The 12,063-nt window shown below is 51.5% G+C and overlaps 1 protein-coding gene across 1 annotated transcript in view; it reads left to right on the top strand.

Moving 5' to 3' along the window:
• SUV39H1 (SUV39H1 histone lysine methyltransferase) overlaps nt 1-3,688 on the top strand; it is a 13,443-nt gene extending 9,755 nt beyond the window's left edge. Inside the window, exons 4-6 of the mRNA XM_021678952.1 lie at nt 792-938; nt 1,021-1,150; nt 1,873-3,688. Of these exons, the coding sequence (XP_021534627.1) occupies nt 792-938; nt 1,021-1,150; nt 1,873-2,006 (411 nt within the window). The 3' untranslated portion in view covers nt 2,007-3,688. The remainder of the gene's footprint in view (nt 1-791; nt 939-1,020; nt 1,151-1,872) is intronic.
• Nucleotides 3,689-12,063: the final 8,375 nt, after the last annotated feature.

Below are 12,063 nucleotides of genomic sequence, written 5' to 3'. Positions count from 1 at the left end.
TTTTTTAAGATTTTATTTATTTATTTGACAGAGACTGCGAGAGAGGGAACACAAGCAGGGGGGAGTGGGAGAGGGAGAGCAGGCTTCCCACGGAGCAGGGAGCCCGATGCGGGGCTCGATCCCAGGACCCCGGGATCATGACCTGAGCCGAAGGCAGACGCTTAATGACTGAGCCACCCAGGAGCCCCAAGGACCAGGGTCTTTCATACTAAGATTCTGTCCGTTTCTAAGTCTCTGCCTCCAGCTCACTTGTCTGAGTCTCTCTCCCCTTCATTCCGTCTCCCTTTCCCACCGGTCCAGGCCGCTTTCTCCTCTCCGTGCCCTCATGCCCGCGCCGCCTCGGGCCCCTTTGCGGCCTCTCCGTCCCCCAAACACCCACCGCTCTCTGTGAGCTCTGGCTCCTTTTCTTGCCCTTGAGCTCCTCCCCGAAACACCCCCAAACACCCACCGCTCTCTGTGAGCCCTGGCTCCTTTCCTTGCCCTTGGGTCTCTCTCACTACTGGACCTTGTGGCCAGCTTCCGGGTACCAGTGAGAGACGCCATGCCCTCCAGAGGCCTGAGGAGGGGTGCGTGGCGGGCAGCTGAGGCCCAGCCCCCTTCTCAGGGTGCTGACAGACCCTCTGCATTGCAGCCCCCATGTGTCCATACCTGCTAACCCTGCTGAGCCAGCCCCAGCTCTGCTCATCTGTTCTCCCGGCCCAGGGGAGGAGGGCGGGGGGGGGGGGTCAGGAACTCTGCTGATTTTCATGAGCCGCCTTGGCCGTTCTCCCCTCTCTCATGGCCTTTCCCAGATCATTACCTCAGAGGAGGCGGAGCGGCGGGGCCAGATCTACGACCGCCAGGGTGCCACCTACCTCTTCGACCTGGACTACGTGGAGGATGTGTACACCGTGGATGCCGCCTATTATGGCAACATCTCCCATTTTGTCAACCACAGTGTGGGTACCCAACAGGCGGGCGGGGGTTGGGAGGAGCAGGCTGGGGCCCCTCCTCACCCTCCCGCTGTTCTTTCTCGCCTAGTGTGACCCCAACCTCCAGGTGTACAACGTCTTCATAGACAACCTTGATGAGCGACTGCCCCGCATCGCTTTCTTTGCCACAAGAACCATCCGGGCAGGCGAGGAGCTCACCTTTGATTACAACATGCAAGGTGGGGGTGGCAAGGGACTGGGGGCAGGGGCACACAGTGACATGGGACACGAAGACCCCTCCCCGAGGAGCTTTAAGAGGCCCTTCCTGACTTTTAGTGTCCCATCTGGACTCCTGGACCTCTGCCTACCACTTGGGGGTCCCCTCATTTCCAACCCCTGAACCCCACCTCTGAGATACTCCTACAGACTTCTCCCAAGACTCCTGGGGGAGGATGTTTGGCTTAAGAGTTAAGACACTCCTCCTGATTTATCTGAATTTCCCCAGTGCCCCCAATCCTCCCCACTCGTAACCCCCTTGGCCTGGCTCATTCCAAGTGTTCAGACATTCTTGTGGCCTCCAACCAGTCCCCTTCTTGACAGACCAACCACCTCCGAGACACTCAAGGGGGGGATCCTTGACAGGAGGGTTTAGGTGCCCCTCTGGATGTGTAGGTGACCATTCCTGACTTCTGATTTGGCCTTTCCCCTGACAGTACCCTGCCTCTCTCCAAAACCCCGAACCCCTGGCCATCTTTCCAACACCTGAACATCCCTCCAGTGCTGAGCCCTGGCCTTATCTCTAAACCACCAACCCCACAACTCCCTCCTGACCCAAATCCCAGATGTGCTCCCAGCACCCAAGATTCCTGGGTCTCATGGTGAAAAGGGCAGTGGGACACTTCACCTTGGCCTTCTAACAAGTCCCCTCCCCCCCCCCCCCCCCCTGGCTGTGAATCCACAGTGGACCCCGTGGACATGGAGAGCACCCGCATGGACTCCAACTTTGGCCTGGCTGGGCTCCCCGGCTCCCCCAAGAAGCGGGTCCGTATTGAATGCAAGTGTGGGACTGAATCCTGCCGCAAATACCTCTTCTAGCCCTTTGAAGTCTGAGGCCAGACTGCCAGTGGGGGCCTAAAGCCGCCCGCTCCACCCACCCACCGCTGCCCTCCTGTTGAGGAATGACTGCCAGGGCCTCCTGCCTCTACCTACCCCCACCTGCCCCGTGCTTGGGGATGTGGGGTTGCGGGGAGGACTGACCGACTCTAGGAGTCCCCTTTCCCCATCCCAGCCCCATCTGTGGGTTGCACTTACAAACCCCCGCCCACCTTCAGAAGTAATTTTTCACCACCAGGACTTTCTGCGGTTGAGATTCATGGCCTATCAAGGAGGTCCGAGGGGTGAGCCCCAGCCTGGCCCCAGAACGGAAGGATGTTTATTTTTGCACCTGCTTCTGCCTGGAGCTTGAGGGGTCTGTTGCAGGCCCTCTTCCTACTGCCCTAAGGGTGTGGGGAAGCAGCCCCAGGGCAGGCTGACCTCAGAGCCCCGAGTTCCCAGCCCTCTTGTTTCCCCTGCCACAGAAACTTTGTGCAAGTGAAAGAAAGGGGATCCCTGGGGCTGGGGCTGGTTTGTGCTCCTGTGCTGGCTAGTGTTGGGCCTAAGAGCCAGAGGATCTCTTCTTCAGGGTTGCGCATCCGAGAAGTGGACACTCCCATGCTGCTGAAGAGGGGTGGGCGCCCATGGCCCACTGACTAGTGAGGCGGGCATGCCCGACTTTGCCAGCCCTGACGGTGGGCGGGCTCTCAAGTCGGCCTCCGGAGTGCATATAGGAAGGCACCCGGGGCTCTTGACAGTGTGGAGGGTGCTGGGAGCCCTGACCTGGGCCGTGACGACTGCTGGGACTTCTGTGAGCTGGAACCAAGACCTAGCTAGGCTGTAGATAAGCACTTAGGACAAAAATGTGCATTGACGAGGTGCCAGGCACTGGGCAGAGCACCTGATCCACGTGGATTGTCTCAGGGAAGCCTTGGAAGCTATGGAGGTGGACCCCAGGAAAGGGCGCATGTGGCAGAAGGCGAAGTACAGGCCAAGAAGGGCAGGGGGGCAGGCCTGGTTTACCCGGGAGGGTATGGTAAGGTGAGGGAGGTCGCCGCCGCCTGCCAGCCCTGGCCTCCAGGCCCTCTGCACTCACCTTGGGTTCACTGGTCTCAAAGGGACCCGCCCGCCAATAGACACAAGGCAGAGGCTCTGATGGCGGCCTTAACCCCTTGCTTCCCCTGTGAGGTCTTCTCTAGGAAGCCTTCCCTGACTACCTGTGCTCAGAGTGCCCCTACGTGAGACTGTGTGCCCTGCCGCCAGATGCCAGATCTGTGTGTGTGTCTGTGTGTCTGTCTGTGTCCGTGCTCCCTGCCCCCAGACTGACCTTCAGGCATGGACTGAATCTGATTCTCCTCTTGTATATCCCTTGGCCTTACCCAGCCTGGGGTGGGCATCAATAAAACAAATCAGTGACTGAACAAACCAAGGTGTGGGGATTGAAGACCTCGTGTAGGTGGGGGCCCGAGAAGGTGGGTGCTGGGGCGCCCAGGAACGTTCTCAGACTGCAGCCATCGGCGGTAAGGCAGCTCGCCACGAGGAACCGCTTGCACCATCATCATAGATCGTGTGACCTAAAATAAGCTTGCTTTTTAAAATGCACTGAAAGAGCAAACTAAGTCTGGGCACCTGGGTGGCACAGTCGGCTGAGCGTCCGGCTGAGCGTCCGACTCTTGGTTTCAACTCAGGTCGTGATCTTGGGGTCGTGAGATGGAGCCCTGTGTCGGGCTCTGTGTTCAGTGCAGAGTCAGCTTGGGGTTCCCCCTCTGCCCCTCCCTGCTGCTCACTGGCGCACACTCTCTTCCAAATAAATAAATCTTAAAAAAAGAAACCAAATCTATTGCCGTCTAAATGAACCAACTGTTATCACTGGTCATAAACAAAAATAAATACAGTAGAAATATAATTCGAGCTGGACCCTCCCTGCTCTCCGAGGCCTTGAACCCAAAGCCTACCTACTGCAGAGAGAAAAGTCTCTGCGTACTGGGGGAAGCTTTTTCCGCAGGTGGTTCTTGGGTGCCTGTGTGTGCCAAGGTAGAAAGCAGAGAACAGAGATGACATTCCCAGTAAGCTTGTTTTCATCACCTCTCAGTTGGGAGTGTGAGCCAGTGCCCTTTGCTTTGCTCAAGAGACCTCATACACAGTGACACAGATACCTATTTTGAAGACCTCACACACAGGTGACAGAATCCTAATTGGCTCAGAGACGTCACAGGGCACCTAGGACACAGGCTTCCGGACAGCTCATAGACCTCATTATACCCGGATACTGACCCTAGACCTCTGAGACTGCACACCCTGGGATACCTATCTCCGAGCAGCTCTGAGATCTTGCACCTGGACACAGACCCCAATTAACTCAGAGGCTGCACTGGAACTATGGGACAGACTCCCCAAGAGCGCCAAGACCTCGAATGTCACCTCATACACTGGGATTCAGAGCCCAAACCACATCAGAGAATGAGCTTTCTGGGCTAGAGATGCACAGACATCTCAGACTTCGCAACCTGGGATACTGCTACCCAAGCTATTCGGAGCCTTCACACCCTGATCGTCAACTCCCAAACTGTTTGGAGACCTCAAAGCCTGGGGCAGACCCCTAAAAGTAGAGATGGGACACCCTGGACACAGACTGCCCAAACACTGAGACCTCATACTCTGAGCACAGCTCCCTAAATTATTCTGAATCCACTTACCTTGGACACAGACCCCCAGACTGCTCAGAGACACCCTGGAAAGTAGAGCACCAAACATCCCAGAGACCTCTCCCTAGAGCAGAGTGCCACAAACAACTCAGAGACTCAAGTCTTAGAAGCAGACCCCAAAAAGCATAGAGATCTCACAGCCCAGAAACAGACCCTGTTCAGAGAATTCCAAGCCTGGGAAACCCATCTATATACAGCTCAGTGACCCCACACTTTCTGGCACAGACCCCTAAATAGTTCACGGTCAGGACAGCCTAGGAAAGACTACCAAACTTAAGAGACCTCCCACTTTGTAACCCACACACCCAAAGAGCTCAGAGACCTGAAAATCTGATTACAGACCCCCCCCCCCCCACACACAAAGCTTCACAACTAGGGATAAAGACCCACAATACCTCAGAGAACTTACAAACTGGAATAAAGATGGACAGACAGTTCAGAAACCCCACACCCTCTTCTCAGACCACCAGACCAACTCGGAGACCTCATGCCTTGAACAATACTAGAGAGCTCCAAAATCACATACACTGCAACACAGGCCCTAAACCAGCTCAGATATCTTGCACCCTTGACACAGATTCCTGCTCAGAGACGTCACGTACTGGACACAGATGTCCCCCCAATAGCTCAGAGCCTTCATACACTGAGACATCCCCAAACAACTCAGAGGCCTTCCACTCTGGTTCACAGAAGAGCTCAGAGACCTGAAAACCTGGACACGAATCCTCTACGTAGCTCAGAGACTGCACACCCTGTAAGACCAACCACAAATAACTCAGATCTCACATCCTGGATGTAGACTCCTAACAGTTTAGAAACCTCATATCCTAGGCTCACATCGCCAAACAGCTCAGAATCTTCAGACGCTCCACAGACCTCCAAATGATGCAGAAATATCACACCCTGAACTCAGACCCCTAAACCATTTATGGAACTCCCACTTTGTACTCCTATCCAGAAAGATTTCAGACCCCTGACACTCATGCACACAGATCACCAAAGAGCCTAGAAACCTCACCTTCTGTTCAAAGTCTGCCACAAACAGAGGAGAGACCCGGTAACTGGGACACAGTCCCACAACAGCTTAGGGATCTCACGTTGTGGACACAGGCTCTCAAATGACCCAGAGAACGTCTAACCCAGGAGGCAGACCCACAAACTGGCCAGACAGCTCACACATCAGACATGCCGTGCCAAAATGCTCGGAGTTAACAATCCTTACACCCTAGGGCACAAACGCACCCCCACCCCCAGCTCAGAGACCTAACAGCCTGGACAAAGACCCCCCCACAAACACCCAAGAGATGTCATTAGTAAACAGAACCCCAAACCACTCAGAGACCTCAAACCCTGGAAACAGACCGCTAATAAGTCCAAGACCTCATACCATGGGAATGAGACTCTCCCAACAGGAGCTACACCTCACCCTTGGAAACACACCCCAACAGTTAGGAATCTCAACACCAAGGGATCCAGAGATCAGAGAGCTCACACTCTCGATCACAGAGGGTAAAGCACCTCAGAGGCCCCCCAAAGTATAAAGACATCAGTAGGAAGTCCTTAAACTCGAAACAGATCCTGAAACTGCTCCAATAAATCAATCACACCCAAGGACAAAACCCACATCATAGAACTCATTCGCTGGGACATGGGCTCAAAACAGTTAGGAGGGGTTGAGCACAGATACTCAAACACACCTGAGTTCTCATATGAGGGTCACAGACCCCAAACGGCCCCGCCACATCATACCTGAGAGGAGAGACTTCTAAGTAGTTCAGAGACACCATACTCTGCACAGACCATCACAGAGTTGAGAGATTTCACACACGGAATGAAGACCTCCAAACAGCTCAGAAAACTCACCAGCGGGGCACCCTCCTCCCCCCATGTAAAGCTCAGAGGCCATGACCCTGGAACAAATCCCAAATGAGTCTGATGTATCACACTCTGGGACGGAGACCTCCCAAAAGGAAGAGACTCTGCACCTGAAAATATCCCCCAAACATGTCAAGAAACTCTCAAACCAAAAGAGTTCAGGGACCAGTATTCTGAACACAGGGGCCACACAGCTCAGAGATCATACAGTGTACACACAGCTGCCCAAACAGCTCTGTGAACTCACCCCTGGAATGCAGACCAGAAAAAGCTCAGAATCCTCAGATCTAGGATTCAGAAATCCTTCTGAGACTTAGGGTATAGACCTCAAAATATAATTCAGAGAATATGCTGGATACAGAGCATCAAAGAAATCAGAGACCTCAAATCGTGGGGCACATACACCGAAACGGATCAGGGACCTCACATCCTGGATGTACATACAAAACAGATCAGAGAATTTATATTCTAGGAAATACACACCCCCAATGAACAGACCTCACATCCTGTGACATACTCACAAATAGAACAAAAACCACACAAGCAGAGATAGACACCCACGAGTATTTCAGAGAAATAGCATCCAGGGACGTATACCCACAAACAGATCATAGACCTCAATCCCTTGAGACATACGCACATAAAAATATCAGATACCTTCCATGCCGAGACATATACCCACAAACATTTCTGAGCGCTCATATCCTGGGAAATAAACTAAAGAATGGATCGGGGACTTCAGATATTGGGACCTACACCCACAAAGAGACCAGAGACTCAAAGCCTGGGACATAAACCCCAAACGCCTCAGAGACCTTACATGCTGAGACAAAGAAAAGGTAAAACCAGATGGCCCGAGAAACAGAACCTCAAACAGATCAGAGACCACACGCTGTTGACACACACACCAAGAACAGACCCTCACATCCTGAGACACGCAACCACAAAGGGATCAGACGACCCCTATCTTGATGTGCACCCACAGACAAATCTGACATCCTGGGGCACGGACCCTCAGGGATGCCACGCCCTTGGACAAATACCCACAGACAGGTAATACACAGAGAACTAGATGAAAGACCTCTCATCCTGCAACATAAATCCCAAAAAGTGGTCAGAGAACTCACGTCTTAGGACATATACCCACAGTCCTAACAGAGACATCATATCCTAAGACGCATCCACAAAACATCAGAGAGCATAGGCCATGGGATGTATGCCCACAGAGAGATCAGATATTGCCCACTGGGACACACATAGAAAAAGTGCAGAGAGGGGGGCACCTGGGTGGCTCAGTCGCTGAGTGGCTGCCTTCGGCTCAGGTCAGGGTCCCAGGGTCTTGGGATCGAGCCCTGCATTGGGCTCCCTGCTCGGCGGGAAGCCTGCTTCTCCCTCTCCCGCTCCCTCTGCTTGTGTTCCCTCTCTCGCTGTCTCTCTCTGTCAAATAAATAAAATCTGAAAAAAAAAAAAAAGAGCAGAGAGAGGCACATTCCAGGAAATACACTAAAATATCCTGGCGAATTCATCCACAAAAAGATTAGAGACCTTAAATGTTTGACAATACACATAAAGAGATCGGAGATATCACATCCTGGGACACAGAGTGACAAAATGCTCACAGACCTCACATGCTGGGAAACAGGCACAGAAACGGATGAGAAACCTCACATCCTAGGACACACACCCTCGAAGAGTTCCCAGACATAAAGTCCTGCAAAACGCACCCCCAGACCATTCACAAACCTCACACCCTGGAACACACACAACGAACAAATCAGAGACCTCATATCAGGGACTCTCCCCGCAGAGAAAATACAGATCCTGAGACACACACTCAGAAATGTATCAGTGCCCCGAAATCCTGGAAGACAGCCACACACACGTGGACAAACAGCTCAGGGAGCCCACATTCTGGAGCACAGAAAACAAAAAGACAGACCAGAGACTTCAAATCCACAATCAAGTCAGACACTCCACAAGCTGAAAAATGCACCCAGAAAATACACCAGATGGTAGACATGACATCTTACGGCATAACCCACGAAGAGACCAGAGGATTCATTGTTTCAGCTTCAAATCTCTTTCTTTCTCTCCCTCTCTGACCTCTGCTTTTGCCATCACATTGCTTTCTGTGACTACTTCCATCATCCCATGGCCCCCGTCTCAATGTCCATAGCCACTTAGTTTTCTGTGATTCCTAAAGGTCCTACCTCCCTCACATAGAGACATTTGTGATTAGAATGGGTCCTCCCGGGGAATCCAGGATAACCGCTCCATCTCACGGTGCTCCCTTAATACATATCTGCAAGATCCCTTTCTCCAGGTAAGACAACATATTAACAAGGTCCAGGAATGGGGTGAGCACGTATTTGGCGATCCATTATTTGACGAGACAGAACACACGTGCACAAAGAGAAAGCTCACCTCCTGGGACACAGGCACATGAAGTGCTTGAAGACTTCACATCTGGAGTTCCACACCTCCAAAGAGATCAGAGACCTTCCACCCTGGGACATACCTGCAGACTGTGAGAGAGCTAGCTACATTCTGAGACATACACCAGATGATGCCTAGAGTCCTCACACTCTGGGAATTAAACCTACAAAGATAGAAGAGAACCCACTCTCTGGGACATACACACCCAAAGAGAACAGGAACCTGATTACGATGGGATATACACCTACACAAAGATCAGGGACCCACATTCTAGGACCCCCAAACAGACCAGACCTCTAACTCTGAGACACACACACACCAAAAGAGCAGAAAAGCAGCCCACATTCACGCACTCACACACACACACACACACACACCAGGGACCTCACACACTGGGACACAGAAACACAAAGAGAACAGACCTCATGCCCTTTACCAACACACCCAAGGAGATGACACACTCCCCTATGTGACGTACATGCACCATCAGATCAAAGACCTGATCTGAGAAACACAACCCAAACCACACCAGACACCTTCCATCCTGCGACATGAACCAACCAACAGGTTATGGACCCCACACGCTGGTAAATGCATCCAGATAAATTTGGACACCTGAAATCTTGGGGCTTACAGTCTCGAGATCAGAGAGCTCAGATCCTGGGATACGGGCCCACAAACAGAGATCCTCCCATAAAGAGGTAAAAGTCTGCACATGGACAGAAATACACTGAGAAACATCAGAGAGCTGGCAAAACGTGGGCCATGTACGCACCACCGGATCAGAGGCCTCCTATCTGAAACACAACCAGAATGAGCTTAGAAATCTCAAACCCTGGATATATAGACCTTAACAGATAAGAACGGCACTTCGTGGCCTCTACACCAACAAACAAATCAGAAATGCTCGCAAATGTCCCCATAAGGCATCAGACAACTGATGACCTGGAACGTAACACCCGCAAACAGCTCAGAGACCTAACACGCTGGGATGCGCATTCACAGAACATCACAGATCTCACATCCTGGCACACGCATCGAGAAAGAGATCAAAGAACTCACCTGGATAAAAACACCAGAAACATCAAACAAGTCAGACACCTCATACCCCTGTTCATTCACCAGTGAAAAGATCAAACGCTTCACATTATCAGACAAGTACCCACAAACAGATGAGGGAATTCCCATCATGGGATAGACGCCCTGCTTCATTCATGCTTCAGTCACCAGCAAGCATACCAGAGGCTTCCACACCACGAAACAGAGACAAACAAACAGATCCGGAAGGCTCGCATTCTAGGGCATAATCCCAGAAACAGATCGAGCAAAAGGAAAGCACACGCACGAAGAGGTCAGAATCCTTACACCGTGAACACACGCACGACAGTTCAGACAATTCACATCCTGGGCACTATCTACAAAACCCAGCTTCTCCTCTCCTACGACCATATACCCCAAAACGGCTGGGCCCACAAATTCTGGGACACACACTATTACAGAGATCAGAGACCTCACACCCTGATCCATGCACCCGCACACGGAGCAGAGACCTCCCACCATCAGACACACACTCAGAGAGGTGTTCACATCCTTGGATGTGTGCCGACAACCAGATGGAGACCTCACCGTCTGGGACACTGCAGTCCTTTCTTCCTGACCCCCCACCATTTTTTTTTTTTAAGAGAAGAAGGTTACAGGATGCCTGGCTGGCTCAGTCAGTAGAGCATGCGACTGGGCTGGAGCCTACTGAAAAAAAAAAGGAAAGAAAGAAAGAAAAGAAAAGAAGGTCATGTTTATCCAATTTCTTGAAAGTGCAGGCCTTTTTATCTCCTCAGGGCTCTGGACACCCGCATTTCCTAAGCTCGTGGCTCCTTGCTCCACCTTCGAAGTTAGCAGTGTTTCATCTTCCAATCTCTCTCTCTTTACCGCCATCGAGCTCCACCTCTGTTTCTCTTTGATTTCTACTTATGTCATGACGTCACTTTTTTTTTTTTGACTCTGCATCTCTTCCCACACTGTGTTCTCGGACTCTTGCCTTCATGTGTCTCTCATATAAGGACACGTATGATTACATTGGGCCTACCCCGATAATCCGGGATAATTTTCCCATCGGCATGCTTAACTTAGTCATATCTGCAAAGTCCCCCTTTTCATGTAAATTAACGTAATTGTAGGTTCCAGGGATTAGGAAGTGGACATCTTTGGGGTGTTGCTATCCGGTCACCAGAGACATGTACGTGCCGACAGCTCACAGACCTCATATTCGGAGTCCTACACTTCCACATAAGTGAGACATCTTCCACCCTCTAACATACATCCAGAAAGAACACACACACACACTTTTGGGGACTTAGACCAAAAAATGCTCAGAGTCCTTGGAATTAAACTCACAAACATAAGAGAACCGGCCATCTAGGTTTCGAGAGCACCCTCGAACAGGTCAGAGGCTTCACACTCTGGTTCACTGAGCAGTGAATATATCAGACATTTCACACCACCAGATACTACCCACAAACACATCAGGAAATTCACATGTTGGGACATACACGGACAAAGGGATTCCAGACCCCACAACTTGGGACACGTAGCCACAAACATATCAGGGACTTCAAACGCCACAAATAGTCCAGAGGGCTCACACCATGGGGCGTGCACCATCAGACAGATCCGGGGTATGAAATCCTGGGATATGCACCCAGGAACAGATTAGAGACCTCACAACCTGGACATATAACTGCAAAGAAACCACAGGCTTCAAACTCTGCAACACGTACCCACAAACAGATCAGAAACCTCAAGTCCTGAGTCATACATTATAAAGAGATCATAAAGCTCACATCCTGAGATATAATCCACAAACAACGCAGAGGCCACATGTACCCAAGGCACAGACTCACACATGGACCAGAGACCTCAAATCCTGCAATGCACAAGCATAAGCAAGTCAGACACCTCAGGGGCTAAGAAGATACCAGAAACAGATTATAGACCTGAAATCTTACAACGAACATCCACAAACAGATCCGAGAGCTCATGTGTTGGGA

This window comes from Neomonachus schauinslandi, chromosome X (assembly GCF_002201575.2).
Source record: "Neomonachus schauinslandi chromosome X, ASM220157v2, whole genome shotgun sequence".
NCBI classification, from domain to species: Eukaryota; Metazoa; Chordata; class Mammalia; order Carnivora; family Phocidae; genus Neomonachus; species Neomonachus schauinslandi.
This window is presented reverse-complemented; position numbering and strand designations above follow the sequence as displayed.